Below are 26084 nucleotides of genomic sequence, written 5' to 3' on the forward strand. Positions count from 1 at the left end.
GACAGTTTCTCTGCATGCAGTATATAGACTCTGTCTTGGTGTTCTAGGGTGGTCATATGCTCTGTGTGGAATATATAGGCACCCAGGCCTATGGAATAGCTATGAAGGTGGGACCTGGTCCAATGGCTAAGTAGTATGGATAATGTCACCTAATTCTGTATAGATCTTCTCTTCCTGAATGCATTATGTGATTGCACTGATTCTGTTTGTTCGTACCTCTGTCTGTCCAGGCTGTCCCTGGCTAGCCTGAAGACAGGACTGTATCCTGCAGTGAATACCTATAGAGAAAGAAAAGATTCTCATATGGGTAAAAACTCTTGTAATAAAAGCATCTCAGTAGTAGAATCCTGCAGATATTTGTTTTCAGTCTGTACTTTTCAACATGTTCAAAAACAATGTGTAAAAGAAAGCAAGTGAGATGACAAAATAGTAGTATGCCAAACAGGAGTTTTTGTCCTGAAGAGAAATATACTTGCAATTTATAAAAGTAGAAGTGGCTTTAAAAGATTAATTATGGTTTGCTTTTATACAGTATCTCCCTGCTCAGCTTAGAATATATAGCTAGCTTTAGAGAACAGAGGATAACAACTACATGAGATAGCTTGTATTGCAGCCCTTGCAATGTATGTTTGCATATAAATTTTGTGAACAATAATTAAAGTTTTCACTTTAGGTATAAATGCCCTCAAAGAGTCTTGAAGAATTGAAAAGATTTAACCTGAAAATAATTGTCTTCTTGCAATTAAGCTACATGACTTTTCAGTAATCAATTATTAGACTAGAGAACCAGAAGATGCAATTGAATTTTGTTCCCTGAACAAAGCCCTTTAGTTAAAATGCAATATCTTCCTAAAGCAAAATGTATAAGAATTACATTCAGTTGTAAAGAAATAATGGTTTCTCCCTTGAGAAATTCTTATGTGAAATTCCATGGTGAGAATGAAGTCTGATAACTGAACAGACCACTTAAACAGTGATCATTAAAGTGTAAATAAGGGAAAATGTAAAGCTTAAAAGAATCTAGGATAATGATTAAAATACAACAGTGAACTAATTATTTTCCATGGGAAAATCTCTACAGTTTTTATTAACTAAGTATTAATTATCTAGACACTGATGAAGAACTAAGCAGTAATTACAAATCAAAGTGATAGAATTTCACATTTTGTGCAATTCTCTTTCACTTCGCACCACTGGAGTCATCTATTCTTCACTTTCTGCCTTCTTGCCTATTTCACGGCTCTTTGCTCGGAGCTTGTTGACCTGTGACTCTGCAATGTCTGCCCGCTCCTCGGCTTCCTCCAGCTCGTGCTGGATCTTGCGGAACTTGGAGAGGTTGACATTGGACAGCTCCTCCTGTGTGGGGAAAGGAAATCAGATAAGAAAATTTTAAACAATGTAATTTCCATTCTTCCTTCACTGTGTTGATGTGAGATTTAGTAAAAGAAGATTATCAAAATCATGCTTCTTTAGAAAACTTACTAAGACTTAATAAACATAGGTTTTTCAATGTTTAACAGTTATTTTTTCATATTGAAAAACTACACTAGACATTCTGTGATATTTTGTCTTTATAAGAAAAGAGTCAGAGACTGGGATAATACTTTTACAGAGAATCCAAAGAAAGAGTTACTATATTAAATGTTAAATGGTTAGATGGTTAATAATACATGACAGGAATATAAGACTCTCTGTAAGTCCTAATGGAGTTTGATATTTCCAAATAATACGTATATAATTATAGAATAATTTAGGTTGGAAAAGACTTTCAAGATCATCAAGTCCAATTGTCAATCCGACCTCCTGAGCTCCATCATTAAACCACATCCCTTAGTGCCATATTCACGTACTGACTAAATATATTCAGGGATGGGAACTCTCATTTCCCTGAATTTCCAAGCCTGTTCATGTGCTTGATCCATCCTCTGTAAATAAATTTCTTCTAATTCCAATTTAAGCCTTCCCTGGTAACTTGAAGGAGTTTCCTTTCATCTTATCACTTGTCATTTGAAAAAAGAGAAAAACACCCTTCTCACTGCAACCTTTCAAGTAGCTATAGGGAGTGAAATGGTCTCCCCTCAGCCTTCTCTTCTCCAGACTAAATAACCCCAATTTCCTTAGTTGCTCCTCATATGTCCTATTTTCTAGTTGTTTCACCAGCTTCATTGCTCTTATCTACATGAGCTTGAGCAACTCAGTATCCTTCTTATGGTCAGGGGCCCCAAACTAAGCACAGTATTTGAGTTGTGGTCTCACCAGTGCCAGGGACAATCGATTCCCTAGACCAGTTGGCCACACTCTTTCTAATACAAACCAAGATGCTGTTGGCTTGTAGGCCAGCTGCATACTGCTGGCTCACGTTCAGCTGGCTGCTGATCAGCAGCCCCAGGTCCTTTCCTGCTGGACAGATTTCTGCCACTCCTCCCCAGGCCTCTGTCACTGAATGGGGTTGTTATGATCCAACTGCAAAATCTGGCATTTAGTCTTGTTGAATGCTGTGTGATTGGATTCAATCTACTGATCCAAACTGCCCAGATCCCTCTGCAGAACCTTCCTACCCTCAAGCAGATCAACTCTCCTGCCTAGCTCTATTTAATTAGTTCTTCACCGAGTAAACGTGTACATCATGAACCAATTTCTCCAGGAGAATACTGCAGGGAACATTAACAAATGCTTTACAGTATCTAATACCATATAATGGTTTCCAGATAAACAATGTCCATTGTCTTTCCTTCTTATACAAAGCAGGTCATCTTGTCAAAGGAGATAAGGCTAGTTAGGCAGGACCTACCTTTCATAAACACATGCTAGCTACTTCTGATCACTTGGTTGCCTTGTATGAGCCACATGATGGCACTCAAGGTGATCTACTCCGTAACTTTCCCTGGTACTGAGGTCAGACAACAGCTCTTAATTCCCAGGATACTCTTTATTGAACTTCCTTAAAAGTCAGGTAGATGGAGGCAACTCCTCTGGCATCTTTAGTTTAAAGCTTTCTACACCAGACTGGCAAGCCTGTAAATCAAAGATGCTTTTCCTCTCCTCTGATAGGTGGATTACCTCAGTCCTCATCACACCATCTTTCTCAGAGAGTCCCATGTTAAAAAAAGCCAAATTCTTTTCTTTAAGACTAGCACTGTAACCAGGCATTTCTCTGCCCATTTGTCTGGTCCATTCAAAGCCTATCCCACTAATTGACAGGAACAAACAGAAGACCACCTGTGCTCCAGAGCCTATTAAAACTATTCCAAGGGCATAAAGGACTCCCAAGGGAGATTTATATCTATTTAATCACTTTCCATTTATTTCCTGCTATAAAACTGTGTATTACAGTTGTTGGAAGACAATTTCTATTTCTTCAAGAGGAAATTATCAAATGTGAGATAAAGAAAGTGAAAGAAAGAAGCTAGGACATGCAGCCACATGAGCTGATCTTAGACTTCAACATCACCTACTGATGCAACAGAACTCAGAAGCGCTGAGCTATTTTGTAGTGCACAGATGAAAAAATGACGTGAATGTTAAGGGCGTGAACACAGCTAAGCAAAGAAAAATGCCAACACAAAGTGCCAGTTCTGCCAGGAGTGAGACTGACTACTCAGATTAATACTTACCGCCTCCTCAGCTTGCCTCTTGTAGGATTTCACCTTCATCTGCAGCTTGTCCACCAGGTCCTGGAGCCTGAGAACATTCTTCCGGTCTTCTTCAGACTACAGAAAAAGGTAAGTAATAGTAACACTTCCTATCCTCCCCACTTACATTTCCTCTAGCTGAAGCAAAGGTAGTAACACTTCTCAGAGAGCACTACTGTCCAGTAGGGCCAAAGAAAAAGACATATTAACCATGTCAATGAAAGAGAACAATGGAAAGAAATCACAATATCAAAGAAATTGCAATGTCAGTATGACAACATTCAGACTTCATGAGAGAAGGATGTGTAAGTAAAAGCTTTCTCTGCCTTACCTGGTAGGTCAGCTCCTTCACCCTCCTCTCGTACTTGCGCACACCCTTCACGGCTTCAGCGCTGCGCTTCTGCTCAGCATCAACCTCCCCTTCCAGCTCCCGCACCTGCAATGAGAAACCCATCATTGGAGCTTCCCTGCTATCTCTGACCTGGGATTGCACACGCTTGCACAAATACCAGTCCTACGCACCCTGGCCTCCAGCTTCTGGATTTGCTTCTTGCCTCCCTTCAGGGCCAGCTGCTCCGCCTCATCCAGACGGTGCTGCAGGTCCTTCACCGTCTGGTCCAGGTTCTTCTTCATCCTCTCCAGGTGGGCACTGGTGTCCTGCTCCTTCTTCAGCTCTTCTGCCATCATGGCTGCCTGGAGGAGAAAGAATCACTTTGTGACTGGAGATATTTGGGGAGCATGCATCCACCATCAGCAGTGAAGGCATGCCCCAACTCACGTCAGTGATGGCCTTCTTGGCCTTCTCTTCAGCATTGCGGGCTTCCTGGATGGTATCCTCCATTTCACTCTGAATTTGGGAAATGTCTGATTCTAGCTTCTTCTTGGTGTTGATCAAGCTGGTGTTCTGTTGAAGAAAAAGCATACTGTGTTTTCTCCACCATATTTAGTAAAAAACAATTTACCCACTTTTATATAGAGTTCTCTTCATATTTATATGAAGAATCTCCTATAAATAGTTGTAGTAGAAGACATCTGAAGAGCCATGGCATATACTCATAAAAAATGAAAATGGGTCTCATAATTATGTGAGTTCTGTTTCTCACATTTGACTCTGAACTTGGGAAATGTTTCCAGTTTCATCCTGGTGTTGATTCTCTTATGTGTTCTGCTGAAGAGCATCAACACCATCATTTTGTTTCCATTACCTTGTAATATCAAATCCAGAGCACTGCAAAGTATTGCTTTTAAATGTGACTTGTGCCATTAGGTCTCATGGAATTCTGTTCTAATGGAATCTCTGAGGTAGCTTTTTTTTCTCCCGTGGCTGTGATATGCTTCAGTGGTGTAGAATGTACTCCATAAAACTTTTCTTACAGATAGTGAGTCAACACAGAGGGAACTTATACTTGCCAAGAAAAACAATATAATCTTCTCTTATTACTTTCAGTCTAGTTGCTGAAAGCAAATTATCCCAATCTACAGAATACTTACAATGACTTTGCTAAAAGATTACTTTTCAAATATTTCTACTGTAGCCTAATGAAACTCCTGCTGTATCTGCAGATGAAAACTCCCTTTTACTATTTCTTACTTGTACCATAAACATTACGACACATAATTTATTAAATGCTATTTATGTTCAAGCAGTCCTTAGTTATTTTCTTTGTATGGAGCAGAAGTATGAACATTTATTACATTTATAGACTGACCTGGGTATGGAGGAGCTGCACACGCTCACTTGCATCCAGAAGCTCCTGCTCAGCCACTTTCCTCGAGCGCTCCGTCTGCTCCAGGGCTGCCCGTAGCTCTTCAGTTTCAGCCTGCAACAGGTTTGCTCTGCGCTCCACCATGGCCACCTGCTCCTTCAGGTCCTCCTGTGACCTGAGAGCATCGTCCAAGTGTATCTGGGTATCCTGCAGAACAAAGGAAAGCAATTATAGGGTTCATAGTCCTCCAAAATTGCAAATATTTGTTAAGATTTTGTTAATGGTCATCATTTATTGGACCTTGAGCACTCCTTGTGTATTTCTCAGGTTCTTCAGCGCCTCTGCAGCCTGGCGGTTGGCATGGCTCAGCTGGATCTCTATTTCATTCAGGTCTCCCTCCATCTTCTTCTTCAGCCGCAGGGCTTCATTCCTGCTCCTGATCTCAGCATCCAGGCTGCTCTGCATGGACTCCACAATTCTGAGGTGGTTTCTCTTCAGCTGGTCAATTTCCTCATCTTTCTCAGCTATCTTCCTGTCAATCTCAGACTTGACCTGGTTGAGTTCCAACTGGACACGAAGGATCTTCCCCTCCTCATGTTCTAGGGAGGCCTAGAGAAGAATAAATGAGAATTAAATACTTACATTACAAATGTTGAAAATGATGCTTGAGTAAAAAGTAGTGCAATGTTTCTGACAGTATCTCTATACTTTCATGCAAGGACTCTCACGCTCTTCTTTCTGGGAATGACTTCACATTACTTATGAGGAGAGTGATCCCAGGCCTAAATCAGAAAAGTAAATATTTCTGGGTACCTCAGCTTCCTCTAGAGCTGCCTGAAGTTCAGATTTCTCCTGTTCAATCTGTTTCTTGACTTTCTCCAGCTCATGAATTGCCTTTCCTCCCTCTGCAATCTGCTCCGTGAGGTCAGAAATCTCCTCTGTAGAGAAGAATGAACATTCACATGGTCAGATATAGAGGATACAGGGAAAGGCCCTGTGACACCAGCATAACAGGTCTGCTCCCATCCCTGCAGGCACAGACCCAGGTGGAAAGGTGGGCAGGAAAGCTTCTGAGAAAGCCCTGCCAGCACGAAAGGCTGAGCGACTTACGCTGCAAGTTCTTGTTCTCACGCTTCAGCGTTTCCAGGTGGTCCAGGGACTCCTCATAGGCATTCTTCATCTTGAACAGCTCTGTGCTGAGGGAGCGAGACTCCTTCTGGGAGGCCTCCAGCTCAGCCTGCGTTTCCTCGTACTTCTGCTTCCATTCCGCCAGGATCTGAGGAGCAACAGATCATGAGTACGGATGTGGCAGTCATGTTCTGCTCAGGAAACGCAGGGCTGGAGCCCAGAATACCTTGTCAAAGTTCTTCTGCTTCTTGTCCAGAGCTGCGCAGGCAGCATTTGCTCGCTCCACGTCAATCATCAGGTCCTCCACCTCATTCTGCAGCCTCTGCTTTGTCTTTTCCAGGGAAGCACATTTGGCATTCACGGCTTCAACGTGTTCCTCTGCCTCCTGCAGGCGCTGTGCCAGCTTCTTCCTAGGAGGTTGTAAGCACAATTCCCAGTGAGAAAGCAAATTCTCAGGTTCACGGGAAGCTGTGGTGTGCATCCAGTATGTTTTCTGGAGAGCAGTCTTCTCCACTTGATAGCGTGACATCCATTTACACTACATGTACAGCCTCTTCCAGACAATCACTGTAATTGCATGTCTGAATGCTGGGCTTTAGTAAAACACTCTCTGCTGTTCGCTGTTTTTCACTCTAGTCAATCTCCTCTACTGTGTCTGAACAGCTTTGGTGCTTCTGCTTCTCCTAATACATACTTTGTCATGGCTATATTTTCCCTTTCCCTATCACCCCATCCTGAAGTACAGCATAATTTTCTTCCTGATAATACTTCAGCAGTCTCCTCAATTTTCTGTTATTAGTTTTTGCCAGCCTTCCCCACTTTCCCTCCGCATACTTGGCCTCCTCCAGCTCCTCTGTGCGCTGAATAGCGTCCGTCTCGTATTTGGTTCTCCACTGGGCCACTTCGCTGTTGGCCTTGGACAGGGCACGCTGCAGCTCACCCTTGGCTTCAAGCTCCTCCTCGTATTGTTCCCGGAGCAAGTCACAGTCATGGCGGGCAGATTGTAAGGCGTGGGCCAGGGCGTTCTTGGCCTTTGGAAATGTAGTAGGATAAGAATCATAGAATCATAGAATCATAGAATCATAGAATGGGCTGGGTTGAAAAGGACCACAATGCTCATCGTTTCAAACGCCCTGCTATGTGCAGGGTTGCCAGCCACTAGACCAGGCTGCCCAGAGCCACATCCAGCCTGGTCTTGAATGCCTCCAGGGATGGGGCATCCACAACCTCCTTGGGCAACCTGTTCCAGTGCCTCACCACCCTCTTGGGGAAAAACTTCCTCCTAATATCTAAGCTAAACCTCCCCTGTCTCAGTGGAAAACCATTCCCCCTTGTCCTATCACTATCCACCCTTGTAAACAGCAGTTCCCCCTCCTCTTTATCCGCTCCTTTCAAGTTCTGGATGGCCACAATGAGGTCTCCCCAGAGCCTTCTCTTCTCCAAGCTAAACAAGCTCAGTTCCCTCAGCCTTTCCTCATAGGAGAGCTGCTTCAGCCCTCTGACCATCTCAGTGCCCTCCTCTGGACCTGCTCCCAGAGCTCCACGTCCTTCCTGTGCTGGGGGCTGCAGATGGGGCCTCACAAGAGCCGAGTAGAAGGGGACAGTCACCTTCCTTTCCCTGCTGGCTACCTCTTTTTAATGCAGCCCAGAACACAGCTGGCCTTCCAGGCTGCAGGTGCACACTGCCAGCTCTTGTCCAGCTTCTCGTCCACCAGGACCCCAAGTCCTTCTCCGCAGGGCTGCTCTCAAGGAGATCTTCCCCAGTCTGTATAAATACCTGGGATCGCCCCGACCCAATTGCAGCATCCTGCACTTGGCTGTATGGAACCTCATTAGGTTTTCATGGGCCCACTTCTCCAGCCTGTCCAGGTCCCTCTGGATGGCTTCCCTTCCTTCCATGTATCGACTGCACCGCTCAGCTCGGTGTCACCCACAAACTTGCTGAGGGTGCACTCGATGCCATCGTCTGTCACTGATGAAGACGTTGAAGAACACCGGTCCCAAGACTGACCCCTGAGGGACACCGTTTGTGACTGGCCTGCACCCTGACACAGAACCATTGATCACAACCCTTTGGCTGTGTCCAGCCAGTCAATTCCTTACCATCGAAAGGAAGGATATATATAAGGAATAGAAATCTCTTGGGAAATGTCCTGAGTGAAAAGTTATTGGACACTAGATAACTCTTCCATGAGTATAATGGTAATATATAGAATGAGGAAAGAATAGCTGAGAATTTGCAACATCTTAAAGGATAGGTGGCAGGTGTCAGAAAGATAAAATAACTCCCACTAAATTAAATGTCTGTTTAAGTTTTTTTTCCTACTACATAGAAACATGACGTTTCTATAATTTTATATGTGCCTGAAAAACCTTTTGGTTAGGAAAATCCACTGGATAAGACAGAATTTTGGAAAACCTCCTTACCTTTATCTCCTCTTCTAAGTGCCTCTTGAGTTCCTCAATCTGTTGAGTGAATGCCTGTTTCCCTCGAGACAGCTGAGAAATCAGAGCATCTTTCTCCTCCACCTGGCGTGAGTATTCACCTGGGAGAATTTGCAGTCAAGTAAGAAAAATGTTACATGAATTTTAAAATTATTTATCCTCAATAATCAAATACACATGAAAATTATTTTGGTAAATAGCATTTTATTCCTCTCACTTAATATTAGCCACTGATCTTCATCCATATCTCTGAGTAAACTATTCATCTTATAGTCAGGACATGAGATTAATCACTCTTGCTTGTTTGTTATTTGATTATTTTTACTTTATATTTGAACTAAGTTTATTGGTCACTTAAAACTTACAGCATGAGTACTAAATAGTGTATGTGTAGAGGTGCATATTCCTGACATCTGAATTTTTCCTGGCAAGCAGAGGGATGAAGTCCAGTTTAGGAGATAGATGATTTTTTCCTACAAACTATAGTGCCTTAATCATTTTGTTGGTCCTGGGCTAGACTTGCTCCTGAATATCTCCAACTCTGACACTGGCAAGTGTAATATTGGACACTCTAAGGTGTGATCTTAGCAGTGCTGCATACAGGAAAGGGCCACCTGCTCCATTCACCGACTGCCAACGCTCCTCCTAATGCAGCTCAGTATTCCGTTGGCCTTCTTTGCCACAAGAACTCATTGCTGGCTTATGTTCTATCATGTTCATGTTCATATTCACATTCATGTTATGGTATCTATCAAGACCCCGGGTCTCTATGACCCCTTTTTGACTCCTTATTTCTAAGCTCCTGGCTATTTACTATGTTGTCTTACAAACCACAAATGTTTTACCAGACTCTGTTTGTAGACGAGCTTTCTGTGCACTGATGTCATTTATGGTGCGCTGTTGCTCCTCTTCCTTTGTCTTAATTTCACTGAGTTGATCTTCAAGGGAACGACACATCTTCTCTAAATTTGCCTATTTTCATGAAGAATAAAATGAAGGATGATTGGTGATTTAACATAATTACATCCGAAGTCTCGTGAATAGCAAAAAAAAATGAAGCTAATGATTTAAAGTATGCTAAGTCAACCTATGTCAAGTAACTGATATATCTTTCTGTATTTCTGCATCCTTTATTCCAATATTTCTACAATTAATTAACATACAATCAGTTTTTGAAATACATAAAAAGGGTGATGGCACATTGCGCCATTATTTTAAACTTCTGCTTCACATTTACTTATTATATCATTGATGCGTTTAAGGGAGAAGGAATAAAATAATAGGGAAAAAAGAAATGCATGACTGAAGCAATTTCTAATTTAGAAAAAAACTGAAAACCTGCTAATGTCAGTGTCTTTCATTAACATATCAAGCACTGAATCAAGCACTGAGTTTTCTATAGACCCTTGTATTAGATGCATCAGCTAAACATTTTCAGCTTTCAGCAAAAAGATGCAGTGCGTTATTATATTAATCCTGAAATGCATAAACAGAATTCAAGTTGTAAAAGACGACTACTTACTGTAAAATGTGATTATCATTCACTTTAAAATACAAACACTTGCTTATAAGTTTGAATTAATGTAAACGTATTTCAGTACCTTGGCTTTGGAGACAGACTCCATGTTGCTGGCCAAGTCATCAATCTCCATCTTCAGCTCACTCTTCTCCTTCTCCAGCTTCTGCTTGACTCGTTGCAGGTTGTCAATCTGCTCCCCAAGCTCCGCTGTGCTGTCCGCATGCTTCTTCCGCAGGGCGGCAGCCGTGGCTTCGTGCTGCAGCGTGGCCTCTTCGAGGTCACGGCGCATCTTCTGGAATTCTGCCTCGCGCTTCTTGTTCATATCAATCTGAGCTGCCGTAGCCCCTCCTGCTTCCTCCAGGCGCTCACTGATCTCCTCCAGCTCCCTGGAGAGGTCAGCTCGGTGCTTCTCTGCTTTGGCCCGAGAGGTTCGCTCTGCCTCGATTTCCTCCTCCAGTTCCTCAGTACGGGCCTGGGGAACGTCAGGAACCCTTCACACCCATGTCCTTCTCCTTCAGATGTTTTCTGAAGGGCAGAAGGGAAGGACCAGAGACTTGCCTGCAGCTCCTTGATCTTCTTCTGTAACTGCATGCCCAGGGCTTGCTCATCCTCAATTTTGCTCTGGATTTGGCTGATTTCAAAGTCTTTCCTTTTGCACAAGTTAAGTGGTGTTAGTGCCTGAAAAAAACATCTAAGTGTACCCACCAACACTCAGGTGTCCCACAGCCTCACTTACTTCTTCAGTTTCTCATCCAGCTGCTGTTTATCATTTTCCAAGTCCATTGTGGATTCTTGAGTCATTTTCAGGTCTCCTTCAAGTTTCCTCTTTGCTCTCTCAAGGTCCATGCGCAGCTTCTTCTCTTGCTCCAGGGACCCTTCCAGCTAAACAGAATGAGATCATTAGTGCTCTGCCAGCCATGTTTATCTCCACAACAGTCCCATAATAGCCCTAAGCTTTTGTTCTTACATCGTCCACTTGCTGCTCCAGCTTGGTTTTAGCTTTGGTCAGTGTATTGACTTTGTCCTCTTCAGCCTGCAGGTCATCCAGTGTCTGCTGATGGGCCTCTTGGAGGGCTTTCTTCTCTTTTGTCAGCTTGGCAATGTTCTCGTCCAGGCCTGCCATTTCCTCTGTGAGGTTTTTCACCTTTGAAGAGAAAGAAGCAAGTATAATTAAAGCTAAATAGGTACACGACTCCCATAACAGCACAGAGCTCTTTATTGGAGTGTGACTGACATCTTCTGCCTCATACCTTGTTTTCGGTGGCATGCTTTTCCTTCTCAACCTTGGCCAATGTTAACTCCAGGTCATCTATATCTTTCTTCAGCTCTGAGCATTCATCCTCCAGTTTCCTCTTCTTGGCTGTCAGCTCAGCATTCATCTCTTCCTCATCTTCTGCTCTCTCTGTAAGCTCCTTAATTTTGGCTTCCAGCTGGATTTTAGTTTTGATGAGCTGGTCACATCTTTCCTCAGCATCTGCCAAACCATCTGCTTCCTGCACATGATTTGAATAAAATATTTTTCAAAATGCTTTTTGTTTGTAAGTCATTATTCTTCCATTCTTTAACTAGCAAGGAATTATTATTTTCAGTGCAGCTTTATTATGATATTTCTACTTAGAACTTGTTATCATCAGAGTATTTATTTGTTTTGGAATGCCTCAAGCACAGAAGGTAAAGCTATATATATTTTTAAATGTTAGACTATTGTTATAGATGTTGAGAACTTTTGGGGCCAGTTGCAACCTATTCCTAATCCTCTGCCAGTAAAGACAGTTCTGAGGGGATCATTGCTGCTATCCTTTTATTTCCTGGGAAGGACAGGATTCCATCTTCATCAGTGTTTTTCCTGAGGAAACAGGGACCAGAAATGGTAGAGAAATTCTCTTAGTTTCATTCACTCTTACTCCATTTGAATCCTTTTGTAATTCCCCAAGTTAAGGTATTAATTGGACCTCCAAGCTACCTTCATTAATCAGTTTATAACATATCAAAATTATATAGTAAATGAGGTTATTAATAGGTTGTAAGTTGTCATCTATGATTTAAAATATCATACTGTAAATTGCAGAATTTACTTGGGAAATGGTTGAATTCTCTCATGATATAAAGTGCAAGGAACCAAATGCCATAATTAATTGCAAATTTGTTAAAATTTATGTATTTCATCTTAGCTTTTTAATGTGTTTTTTCCTTTCTATTTCAATAATTAATATTTTAATATCCTTCCTATTTAAATAATTACTCATATACTGTTTAAATTAATACTGCTTTGGAATAATGTGTCTGTTACTGAGACAACTGTGATAATTTCACATAGGGCATTATGAGAGCCAAAGCATTAGCAATACTCACAGCCTGCACTTGGAGCTGCAGATCATTTTTCTCCTGCAGCAGGGACACCATTTTCTCCTCCAGCTCCTTCCTCTTTGCCTCAGACTTTGCAAGCTCTTCCTTGGTCTTCTCAAACTCTTCCTTCATGTTGGCCATCTCCTTCTCAGACTCTGCACTCTTTAGCAGGGGCTTGATCTTGAAGAACAGCTTCATCCAGGGCCAGTGCTTGACATTCATGAATGCACGAACATTGTACTGAATACAGAAGATAGATTCCCTAAAAGGTATTGAACATATATATTATCTTATGTATTTTTAAATGTGTAATACAAAATTAACTGTCTATATAACAATATATATATTATGTAGTGATTGTTCTACATAGAATATTTCATATAGTTCTCTACATAATGGATTATAGATACACAAACATATTTATTTTATATATATTTTATGAATATGTGAAGCAAATGTCCTTTTGTGATGTAGAGATGGCCAATTTGTACGAACAGATTTGAAGTTCAGATGTTTGAATTATTTTTATGGCCAAAGAAATCGGGCATCTCCAGGAGGGGACTCAGTTGATTTCATGACAGTTATTCAAGGGAAGAGAATGTTCCTCTTGTGCTAGAGGTATGTATTTCTCCCCTTTGTTTATAACGGTAACCTAAAACAATTATGAATAAATATTTTACTTATAATTTATAATTATTATTGTATTTATTTAAAGTTATTTTAGGTTGCACATCTGAATTCTGGACATCTAAAGAGTTCAATAAAAATTACTACCAAGGCTGACAAAAGTTAAATATTTTTTTTTTCTTCCAAAAACAGGGCTTTATACTGTTTTTTTAATGAAAACAAGTTTTATACCTCATCTACTGTCATTGTACACTTTCAAACACATCCATACTGATAAACTGAACTAATGAGAAATGTATGAGATTCACTGAGATGGAGCTCATTTTCAGTTGCATTCATGTCATTGGTATGTGACGATGATTGGCCCAGCAGACCAAATAACTGTATATATCTACCTTCTTTCCATCATTTTTTTGAACTCCACTCTCATCAGGAAGCCCCTGCACCTGGCCTGTGTGCGAGTGATGAGCTGTGCCAGCTTCTCATCTCTCATCTCCTCCAGGAGTCCCAGCAGCCCAGCTTTGAAGAACACCTTGAGAAATGGAATGTTGCAGCACATAATTTTCTGGTACTGCAAAGTACAGATACATAGCACTTCAGTCAAGCAGTATTTGTACCTTGGTGTGACCAAATTTGTACTGGGTGTGGTCCACATCAATTGACCCAAGGAGTTTCTCAGAAGCTTTCTTGCTATCAATGAACTGTCCCTCAGGGATGGCACTGGCATTAAGCACCTTGTATCTATGGGAGGAAGTAGACTATGAAGAACAGATTCCTGAAAGCTCAGTCAAACCTGTATCAACTGATTCCATTGTTTAGTTTTTCTGCAAGAGAAGTCACAGAGTGGAAGTAAGCTTGAACTCTGCACTGTTTCTTAGATATGACATTTTTGTGGGTAAATGTGTATTTAGAATAAAGTATTCACTTTCCTTAGTCCACAAATCCTTGACACAGATTTAATACTGCTTTTCATAGGTAACTGCTGACTATTTTCCATGCCTTATAAGGCTTAATTAAATGCCTAATCTTCAAAGGAGAACTCTGTAAGAACAAAATGTGAGGATGAGAAACAATAACTTATCCAAAATAGTTGTAGTACATGCTCTTAGTGTGCTTTCCAGCTCATACAGAGAAAGAAGAAAAACCTAATTTTATTTAGTTTCCCAAAATTTTAGTCTAGCATATTTTGCAGCTGCTTTATTCACATTCATATCCTGATGCCTACAAGTTATTCTTCTTTGCTATCTAAAAGTTAACTGAGTCCAAGCTAGTTAACTTTCTGGATGCTTTATCACATACTAAAGAATTAATAAAAGACTCCAAGTTGCCCTTTGGGGGTGGCTCTTATAGTCAGCTATAGAAAGAAACTAGATACTAGTTTGGACAATTGACTTTAGTATGACTGAAGATAGGTACTATAAAACTTCCATAACATCCACAGTACTTAAAACAGTTAGGAAATAGAAATTATTCAGTGGTAAAGATGTGTTAAATAGTGAATTAAGCAGAATCTGACCTCTGTTTAAAGTCTGCATAAAGTATTCTGCTTGGGAATCCTTTCCTGCAAATCCTGATCCCTTCCAGCACGCCGTTACAGCGCAGCTGGTGCAGCACCAGTTCATGCTCCATGGCACCTAATAAAATGACATTATGAATTGGTACTTCATTGTACTGCACAGAGAATAACAAATTTCTCACATGTTTGAACCTGAACTACTTACCAGGTGTTTTTGTTTCATTGGGAATGAGGCATCGCACAAAATGGGGATGTGTGCTTCGGAGGTTGCTCATCAGTTTGTTTAAATTTTCCTTAAGAACGAGAGTAAAGATTATGTTAAAAAATGTTACCTATACAATCTCATTATTAAATTGAGTAAAACTGCTGCATTAAGATCATGATCATAAATTTTTGGCAATTCTGTAGTAATTCTTCCAATGATTTGATGAGAACCCTTTGTTTCAAAACATAGGCCTTTACTCTTTGTGAACATATATTAGATTGATATAAAGCTTTTTTTCCTGTATTGATTTTTTTGTATCTTTTTCACAATTTAGTAGAGTTTATAATGCTTATTTTACCCGGAAAAGAGCTGAGACAGTCTGGAAAGAAGACCCCTTCTTCTTGCCACCTTTCTTGCCACCGCCACCGCTCTCTAAAAAATAATATATATATTTTTAAAAGAAATGAATAACAAAAACACGTGGTTAGAATTTTAAAAACCATGTATTTTTATCTTAAGAAATACAGACTGTAGTGATATGAGGAAAAATAACAAATCCAGTGTTTATAATTACAATATAGTGTTTTGCAGATAATAGTAGAAGAAAATCTAATGACTTCTCCTAACACAAGTTAAGAAAATGGAAACAGAAAATAAATGCAATATCTTGTACAGTAGCATAATTAAGGAATTAACTCATGAATGAATACAGCAAATGCAACAACTTATTAGTCTTTAAGTATCTTTACATCTAAAATTACACGTAAGTGTAGCACTATTCTTTTGAGTTTGATATTACTTCCTGAAGTATTTGGAAATACCTCTTACTATAGAAATTATCCGGTGTGTCAGTAAGTCCTTGTAAATTCTTTAGTGTAGCTGTCTGATCATAAAATCAATACATTCATTAAAGTTTCTAGGAAAATGTAATATCCTTTATTAGTCTGAGTGACTAAATTCAAAAAAAACAGACAAGATTTTGGACTCACAAACTTTTCATTATTTTAAGAAACCTTTTATAAATACAAGCCTTGTTTTCTGTATATTTTAAACTTCAGTGATCAAAGTAATACTTGCTACATTTACTTATGAATCTGGAAGTGCTATATTTATATAACATAAATATTAATGAAAAATGATGCAAAATATTATTGCAAATATTTATTTATTATTGTAGAATTTATTTAAAATAAATTACCTGCTTCTGCCCCACCAACAGAGGCAAACAGTAAGGCCAGTGTCTTCAGGGATGATTTCTGGTACAGCCCCACAACAGTTTCATTCAGGGGGTCCTTGTTCTTCTCAAGCCAGCCAGAGATGTTGTAGTCCACTGTGCCAGCATAGTGCACCAGGGAGAAGTGGGCCTCAGCCTTGCCTTTGCCAGGTTTAGGTTTCTGGAAGTTGTTGGACTTGCCCAGATGCTGGTCATAGAGCTTGTTCTTGAAAGAGGTGTCAGTTGCCTTGGGGAACATGCACTCCTCTTCCAGGATGGAGAAGATGCCCATGGGCTGGGAGAAATATGAATACATGAAAAAAGAAAGTCAGGACATGGGAAAGATAAGAAAAAGGAATGGAAGATAGTGATTATACAAATGTGTCATCTCTTTTTCCCAGAAATGGCATATTTTTAGTAGATGTTTCATCATTTATATGAAAACAAGTTCATTGGGATGTTTCAAGGTTGTAATGTAGTACAGATCTAGCATGTAAACAATCATGTTGTGCATGTTGAAGATGAAAAGTAAAATGAATGAAATTATCAAGCATTTAGGTGTAACAAAGAGTTTACATTACGTAAATGCTTTTTTTTTTTTTTTGAAACAAGATAGAAAATTTCTTCAAACATTAAAGTAGAAGCTGCTCAATGTATTTACTCACTCAGCAGAAATAAAAGAATACAAGCGTTTCAGTGTGAATTCTAAAACAGACTTATTACTGTGACTGGGACTTAGAATTTTGCCTACCTGTGAATATATACTACTTGACAAAATCCAACAGGTAGTGATATAAGGTACAACTTAACCACCTCACAATCAGACACATGAAGACAAATATACAGAGCTCACTGTCCAGAAAAAAAACCATATGTCTTGCATTAAGTGTGGGTGCCACGTATTAGAGTAGTCTAAATTTTAGCATAGAAGAATTCCTTTTACATCTGAAAAACTATTAAGTGCAGGAGTTCCAAATACCTTTTCAATGAGCTCAATGCAGGCAGCCAGGTCCATGCCAAAGTCAATGAACTCCCATTCAATGCCTTCCTTCTTATACTCCTCTTGCTCCAGAACGAACATGTGATGGTTGAAGAACTGTTGCAGTTTCTCATTGGTGAAGTTGATGCAGAGCTGTTCCAGGCTGTTGAACTGCAGAATGCAAGGAGATTTACTTGTAAACTTCAGTTCCATGAACACATGACATTTTCTAGTATGTCTCATTTTCAACCCGTTAAGGTCTCACTGAATCATGGAATGGCTTGGGTTGGAAGGAATTTTAAAGATCATCTAGTTGCAACCCCACTGCTGTGGGCAGGTTTACAGCCACTAGATCAGAGTTTGCAGGGCCCCATCCAACCTGGCCTTGACCATATCCAGGTATGGGGCATCGACAGCATCTCTGGGCAACTTATTCCATTGTCTCACCACCCTGAGAGTAAAGAATTTCCTTCCACTCTTTTAGTTGAAAACCAGGCCCTTGTCCTATCTCTATGTGCCTGTGTAAAAAGTCACTCTCCATATTTTTCGTAAGCCCCATATAAATACTGGAAGATTACAATGTGTTCCCCTCAGAGCCTTATCTTCTCCAAGATGAACAATCTCATCTCACTCAGACTTCATGAGAGAGTTGCTGCAATCCTCTGAGCATCCTCTTGGCCCTCCATGAATGTGGACCTGGACTGGTGACTGAAGCATTCCATACTTTAATATATTTACACTTTCAAGCCCTAGCCCCTCATGAACATGTTTATGAACACTGGAAAACATTCAGAGCTCACACCAAAATGCTAGTTATCACAGTACTTTGCCTTCTTGGATTTATCTATACTGATGGTCTACTCCCAAGCATTCAGGGGGAATCTAGCTTCTGCATTAACTAAATCTTCAAAAATAAAAGTTTCAATTTCCTCACAACCTACTTTAGCCATCAGTTATTAAACATTCTGATAAACTTTTAAGTACTATTTTCATTGCTGCATGCAATAAACCTACAGCCTTTCTAAGTTAAGTACTGCATAGTGGAAAAAAAACCAAACAACTATTCCAGTCCAATGTCCCTTCCTTATAAGACTGTCCTCTTACATCAAAGATCTCAAAGCCAGCGATGTCCAGGACCCCAATGAAGTACTGCCTGGGCTGCTTGGTATCCAGCTGTTGGTTGATGCGAACAACCATCCACAAGAACATCTTCTCAAAGACAGATTTTGCGAGGGCACCCACTGAATTGTATACCTAAACAAATATAGAATAAAAAGTTAACATCCATGATAAAAGCAGAAGTTCCACAGTTTTAATTCATGCCATGTGTTTTCTGTCATCACTTGTTTCTTACCTGCTGCACGGTTTGACCTTTGGTCACATACTCATTCCCAACCTTGACACGGGGGTAGCACAGGGCCTTGAGCAGGTCTGCTGAGTTCAGACCCATCAGGTAGGCAGCCTTGTCTGCAACTAAACAAACACACAACCAGATCAAGTATAAGCTCCCCAGTAGATGTATCTTTTAGTAATTTGGAATGGCTTTTGCATAAATCACACATATTCTGAGTCACATACTTAAACGAGTTGTACTCTCTCTTGATTTACTGTTTGATTGTGGAGTTTTTTTTAACTGATTATTTAAAAAAAAAAAAATTCCAGTTGAGATTTTTAAACATAAAAATTCTTCCAGAGAATTTACAATGTCCAAGCAAATTTTAAAGTGACTAGCCAAGCAAAAGGCCATTTCCCTAGCCTTTTTCCAAGTTACAATTTCTGAACAAACAGAAGAAACAGATTGGTAACAAAATATGCTGTACTTATTGGAGTTAATGAAATGCTATGGGCATTGGAGAGAAAAATTAGTGAATCATTATGCCACAAGTTCAAATACGGTATCTAATGTAGCATTCATAGCAGGTCTGCATTTTCCCTAAGGATAAGTTTTAAACACGTAGGAGCTATACACAGGACAAATAAGTTCAATAAACTATGAGAAGGAGAGGGGAAAAGGGTAGGAAAGAGAAGAGAAAAGGTAGGTCTGACAAAAAGTGCATAGGAAGCATAGGTGTGTAATTAAATTCCTCCCTGCAGAAGCAATTGTACTCATTAATCACCAATTCATCTACACTTGATAAATGTTTACAGAGACCAAACAGTTGAAGTCAGCAGTGAGGAGGCAGATGGTGTGTTTCATCAGTGACACCATCATTGCAGCTGTGAAAGAGTGGGTCGCTGCTACTGGTGCAGACTTTTATGATTGCAGCATGCAGGCTCATGTTCATTGCTGCAAAAAAGCATAGTTAATTGTGGTGACTGTGTAGCTGACAATTTGCTCTACCAAATAATGTTATTGTGCTCTTTGCTGTAATTTACACAGACATAAACAGGAAGCATTACTTTTGGACCAATCTACAAATGTACAAATCCTAATTTTGAGCTGTTTCCGTTGTATGTGTTTTTTATACTTATGTATTTTAATTGCATTTATCACTAGAAAAATAGCAAAGGTGAGTCTTGGGAGTTTTTATTTATTTATTTATTTTTCCCCAGTCAATTCTACAGGGTATTTTTAATATATGTAACAGTCTCCTACTTCTCTTTAAAGTCATAGGAATTATAGTCTTATATAGTTCTTCTGCTAAAGATTATACAATGATATATTTTCTACATGGAAATAACTGTGGTTTTTAGAAATACTTCCAAAAACCTGTAAAGGAATAAAACCCTGAACAGTTTCAGGGAAAGGAAACACAATACGTGTATGTTAGCTGACTGATTTTCAAATGGAAGCCCTGGAAACCAGCTTAAAATCAACAGAAAATGTAACAGCCACATCTGCAGTATTAACTGCTGTTCCTTTTTAACCTCCTGTGTAAATTAAAATGGGACAATGCTTTCACCGCAGGCATTGAGAGTTGCCTTCAGAACACAGGCTTCAGGGCAGAGCAGCGTCAGGATTCTGGCTTATTTTTTCGTGGAAACAACTACTTCAGGAGGTGACTACCACTGATGACAAATGACAGATAGCTGCCTGAGTATGTAAACTTAAGTCAGTGAGCGGAGTGGTTCTTGGTTATGTGCCAGACATAGAAAGCTGCCAGTCAGAAGAACAGCCAATCTTGTCTTTCTTCTGCCTGACTAGTCACTATGTCAGCCAAGGAACTGTGGTTCAGGATTCCCTGGCCCTTGTATTCGCGTAGTTCAAAGCAGTCTGCATCACCCACTGGCTTGTGTTCTTCCACGGAAGACCTCTATTTAGGACATCCTTATACGCTGCAGTAGGAGCATCAGGGGAAAACCGTGGGCAGAGTCAGTGACTCTGAACAGGAATTACTGCCTGTATTAGCGAGTGTTTCAGTATATATTGTGCTAATACCTTCTGTGCCATCTGGCTCTGCCTGCTCTTCACGCTGCTTCTGCTTAAACTTCAGGTTGCCGTAGTGCATGACAGCCCCCGTCAGCTTGTAAATGGCTGTTTTTTCATCAGGAGTGAAGCCCAGGATGTCAATGGCACTCTAACAAAGGAAGAAGTGAAGAATACTTAGACGTAAGTACCATGCCTGCTTCTAGGTCAGAGTCTACCCAAGAAAACTTCTGTGCACTGCTTACATCAGTGGCCATCAGCTCCTCCTGGTCATTAATGCTGGGCACTGTGATCTCGCCTTGACTCACGTAGTGATAGTCATATGGGTTGGTGGTGATCAGCAGCATTTCTGAGAAGAAGGACAAAGCACGTACAGATCAAACAGAATTGGCATGAAAAAGAATGAAAGAGATTGTTCAGTGTACTGTGTTTGGAGAAGTTCCTACCAATTAGCTCCGGCTTCTTGTTGGACATGATCTGATAAAAGATGTGGTAGCTTCTTTCTGCCTTGAGCTGGAAAGTGACCCTGGACTTCTCCAGCAGATCTGTCAAGGATGGTAAGAGAAACTTAGCACAAAAGGCAAGGATGATCAGAAAGAAACATGACCAATTAGGCCTGGAGGGTCTCTTACATGTTTCGATGTCAGCAGAAGCCAGTTTGCCTGTGGCACCAAAGTGGATTCTGATAAATTTACCCTGAAAGAATAAAAAATAAGTGGCCTAGGTCCACCTTCCCATCTCTGACTGTGAAAATATTTCATTTGTTGTGCTGATGAGGAAAAGAGTCGTTTTTTCTTAGGCCAGGCAACTTACAAAGCGTGAGGAGTTGTCATTCCTCACAGTCTTGGCATTCCCAAAAGCCTCCAACAGAGGGTTGGCACTGATGATTTGATCCTCAAGTGTCCCCTAAAACAGAAATCTTGCTATGCTTCAGCTCAGAAAACTGTCTGACAGTTGCAGGGTCCTACTTTTAGAAGCTTACCTGCATTTTGCCCGCTGGCTGCTCCTCCTTCTTCTTATCTCCGCTGGCTGCAATTGTTGCAAAGTACTGGATGACACGTTTCGTGTTCACAGTCTTCCCTGCACCGGATTCTCCGCTGTCAAACCAAACAGAGAAGCAGAGAGCGTGAGATCAGGGAGAAGGTACACACAGGGCACAGGGCAGCCCCGCAGGGACCCGAGCAGGGAGCGTACTTACGTGATCAGGATCGACTGATTCTCGCGGTCTGTGAAAGAGGCAAAAGGAAAGTTTAACCATTGTCCAGAGAAGCACTGCGCTGACTTAAAAGCAAAGCTGTAAGTTGGAGCTTCTTTTGAAGCACCAATTCCCAGGAAAAAGAAATGGATTTGCTTCCATATCCCTCAGTGGCAGCACAAATGGAGGCATACAGCTGTCAGGGGCGCGTGGTCCTCACACAAACTGTGTATCCTCTTGCCCTTCACACAGTTCTAGATTCAAGGAATCTAGGCAAAATGCCTACCTGTGTTCAAAGTAAACGACTGTCTAGAGCAATAATGCTTTCTCTTCCATCATTGGAAAATAGTAACAAACTCTGAGTCCAGCTTTACTTCTGCACTAGGAAAATGTAGGATTTGGTACAATACAGTGTAAATAGCACCCAGTGTTGAAGCTGTGTGCATCTGATCCAGCTTGTCTTAACATTGATTCCTCCTACACTTACTGTCATACAGCTCTGTGGTGTTTGGTGCTGGTTTGTCACATAGTGCAGTAAGAGCAATGGGACTCTTCAGTTCAGATTGCTTTGAAGGAGATCAGGCACTCACCAGTCAGCATGAACTGATAGGCGTTGTCAGAGATGGAGAAGATGTGTGGAGGGGCCTCCTGGCGCTTTTTGCCTCGGTAGGCCAACACCACCTCCGGGTTGTACACCGGCAGCCACTTGTAGGGGTTGACAGTGACACAGAAGAGGCCCGAGTAGGTCTGTGAGGAAGGGACACGGCACGTTGGCTTCCACTCAGCCGGGCACAGCAGTCCTCCCCAGCTACGCTACCCAAGGAAGAGAGCTGCTGGTACTTACGTAGATCATCCAGGCTGCGTAACGCTCTTTGAGGTTGTACAGCACAGCGGGTTCATGGAGGTGGGTCATCATGGCCATGTCCTCAATTTTATCGTACTTGGGAGGGTTCATGGAGAAGATTTGATCTTCCTTCACGGTTAGAGTCTGCCAAAGAAAAGACAAATCCCCGCATGTCAGCTCAGAGACCACTGTGGGAATCAAATTCACATTGTATATCTTGCCTTTTACTCACTTCTCCACCTTCAGTCTTGACAGTGACCTTCCCAGATTCTTTGCTCTGGATTGTGCTTTTCACATAGGATTCTTTAGCGTGTACCACAAAGACAGATGACTTGGCATCAAAAGGCTTGTTTTGAGCCTCGATCCTCTCCTTTTCTGACTTTCGGAGATATGGAGCTGCCTCCCCAAATATGGCCATATCAGCATCTGATGACATGGTTGCTGTATATTGGGAGTAATGCAGCAAGTATCTGTATGGGTATAAAATACATTAGAATAGTGCAGAACAGAAAAAACCCTGACACATTATAGTGGATTTTAATGGTTCTCTGCTACAGCATCACAGAATCATACAATGATTTGTGTTGGAGGAGACTTCAAATACAAGTTAGTTTTTACTCCCATCAGCATGTGCGGGGATGCCTTCCAACTAGTCCAGGTTGCTTAAAACCCATTCCAGCATTGCCCTGAACACTTCCAGGGATGCTTCATCACTATCAGAGTAGAAAATTTCTTACTAATACCTAATCAAACTCTACCTCTTGCATTTTAAAAGCTTTATCCTTTCTCTGTCACTACACTTCCTGATTAAGAGACCCTTCCCAGTTTTATGTAGCTCCCACTAAATGTCTTAGGCCAAAATAAGGACTCTCCCAGGAGCCTTTTCTTCTCTGGGCTAAGTAAACCCAGCTTTTTCTGACTGTCTTCACAGGAGATGAGTTCTAGCCTTCTGATCATCCTTATGACCTCATCTGGACCTATTCTTACAGGTCCATGTCCTTCTTACACTGTTTCCTAGATTTGAATTCAGTACTATAGGTGGGGTCTCCTGAAAACAGAGTAGAGAGGGATAATCATCTCCCTAGAGCTGCTGGCTACACTTTTGAATGTAGTCCAGGATGTGGTTGGCCTGCACAGCAAGTGCACATTGCCAACTCAATCTAATTTCTCATCCACCAGTATCCCTCTTCTGTAGTATTGCTCTCGCCCTTTCATCACCCAACCTTACTGATACTGGGGATTGCCTCACACCAGGCATAAGAGTTTGCACTAGGCCTTGCTGAATTGCATGAAGTCTACCTGGGTGAACCTCTCAAGTTTGTCAGCATCCCTCTACATGACTTCCCTTCCTTCTAGCATGTCAACTGCATTACTCAGCTTGGTGTCATCTGCAAATTTGCAGGGAGTGAACTCAATTCCTCTGATCATATTGCTGATGAAATGTTAAATGTATCACATCAGCATATGCATCATCCACTTTAACTGATAATCACTTTTGAGTGACACCATGTATTATTGCCAAACATTTATCTTGAAGGAAAAATTCCATGCAATTGTGAAGCCAGTTAAGGTATATTCCTCCAAAATGAACACTGTTTCTAATTAATCCTCCATTTTAGCCTACTTTCATCTAGATGTATTATCTCCAATTTAGAATTTGAAGAAGTTTTCCTAATAAATTAGGAAGCCCATTTCTACATAGGTAGGTAAAGATTTTTAGGTGAAAATCAAATAATCTGTTTGCTTTTCTTGAGAAACTATTTCACTTTGGTTGTGGGAAAGACGTTGAATTTTGAATACTTTTTATACTGTTTTCTGAACATTTTACCATTTAACAACTTCAGTGAATTATGTCCAGCCTAATTGAAATAATCTTTTAATAATAATCTCAGTATCAATGTGCATTCTAAAACTCATTTCACTCAATATTCCACTGTTTACGTGACAAAAATTGCTTTCTCTTCTTAGCCAGTAAAGAAGTTATACATCAGACAACTTGTCATCAATTCAAATGCACTGATATTATCTATTGCCATAAGCATGACTGTCCTGTTTCTAACTAGGTCTTCAACTTTGTTGACTTAAAATAATATTAAGTAAGTGAGACCATTTCACAAAATGACTATATAGGTTTGTAAAATTGATTCAATCTTTCAGCAGTTGTTTTAACATTATATTTAATATTATTCAAATAAACTTTTTTTTTTTTTTCCCCACTGTTTCCATCCAGTACCAGAAACCCTTCATGTTTGAAGTAAAGGCAAAGGAAAGGATGATGGTTGGCTTCAAGAACATATTTAATTTATAGTTAAGTAATTGAAAACTGCTACCTGATTTTTTCTTTCTTAGGGCCATTATTCATAAGCTTAGGACTAAGTGTCTATAAATGTAGAAAACCACTCCCTGTGGAAGAATCCTGGGGAGAATAGGTAATAAAGCACCTTTCAAACTACTGTCTTTCTGAATTCTGTCTGTTACAGGCAATCCAGCCCACGTATCATACTGTATTTCTACAATAGACATAAATATATATATATACAGGGATTGCCAGCACAGCTACATAGAAGCTCTGTCTTAGAGCATCTCCCTCTATCCCGAGAGAGCAAATAAATCAGTATCTTACCTTTTGTGAGACCAGATGAATGGCTCGCAGACTGGAAGCTGATCAGTATAGTAAAACAGAATTAGTAATTTCCTTCTGCTGCACAGAATTCCAGAGAAAATTTATAAATGTACAGATGCCTTGAAAGCAGATTGAAAATCCCAGCTGACGCTAGCAGCCTCCCGTGGAATGAATATAAGTGTTTGCAGGAATGCACTGGTGCTTGTGGAATGCAGGGCCACTTTCCCTTCACTCTCCCACCTCCCCAGTCGAAAGTCCCTGACACTCTTACCTTAGAGATTTCTGAAGAAAGACAAGACACACTGACCGCAAGGTACTTTTATAGGGTCTGATTTGCATAAGTAGCAGCCACCTCCTGTCTCTTAGGTCAAAACATTTTTGGCAGTCTTAACTCTTAGCAGAATTCCCATTCATTAGAAGTGAATGGATATTATTAGACATAACAAGTCTGTGAATCTATCTCCTATAAATAATTTGACAAGAGTGTGTGAGAAGAGGGGAGGGAGTGTACAGGAGTATGTACTAAAAAAGATGAAAGGGACTGCATGGACATTGTAATCAATCAGATGATAACTTGAGTAGAGAAGGTGAAGTGAAAGAGCCAGCATATTGCAACAAAACATGATGGAGAGGTGAATATGCAGACTACTACCTTCTGCAAATGCTCTGAGGCTGCAGTTTGACAAAGTACAAGGGCTCATAGTGACATGCAGGGTCATAGTTAGAGAAAGGGAATCCC

At 40.6% G+C, this 26084-nt stretch overlaps 1 protein-coding gene across 1 annotated transcript; it reads right to left on the reverse strand.

Moving 5' to 3' along the window:
* Positions 1–1054: 1054 nt before the first annotated feature.
* On the reverse strand, positions 1055–25702 carry LOC104913726 (myosin-1B). Its single transcript, XM_085240354.1, has 40 exons — positions 25617–25702; positions 25346–25383; positions 22955–23192; positions 22723–22866; positions 22469–22625; positions 21882–21909; positions 21666–21780; positions 21497–21589; positions 21316–21379; positions 21130–21228; positions 20929–21032; positions 20696–20834; positions 18671–18789; positions 18421–18570; positions 17317–17487; positions 16323–16632; positions 15483–15556; positions 15125–15212; positions 14920–15037; positions 14021–14144; positions 13799–13935; positions 12783–13038; positions 11681–11923; positions 11398–11574; positions 11167–11312; positions 10989–11079; positions 10513–10902; positions 9757–9883; positions 8894–9012; positions 7301–7497; positions 6693–6876; positions 6449–6614; positions 6152–6276; positions 5639–5947; positions 5342–5545; positions 4411–4536; positions 4155–4325; positions 3964–4068; positions 3615–3710; positions 1055–1356 (listed from the first exon to the last, which is right to left on the reverse strand). The coding sequence occupies exons 3-40, from the start codon at positions 23156–23158 to the stop codon at positions 1204–1206; spliced, it is 5823 nt and encodes a 1940-aa protein (XP_085096480.1). The 5' UTR covers positions 23159–23192; positions 25346–25383; positions 25617–25702; the 3' UTR covers positions 1055–1203.
* Between the last annotated feature and the right edge of the window lie 382 nt (positions 25703–26084).

The sequence above is a fragment of the Meleagris gallopavo genome, chromosome 20, assembly GCF_905368555.1.
Source record: "Meleagris gallopavo chromosome 20, MGAL_WU_HG_1.1, whole genome shotgun sequence".
In the NCBI taxonomy this organism is placed as follows: Eukaryota; Metazoa; Chordata; class Aves; order Galliformes; family Phasianidae; genus Meleagris; species Meleagris gallopavo.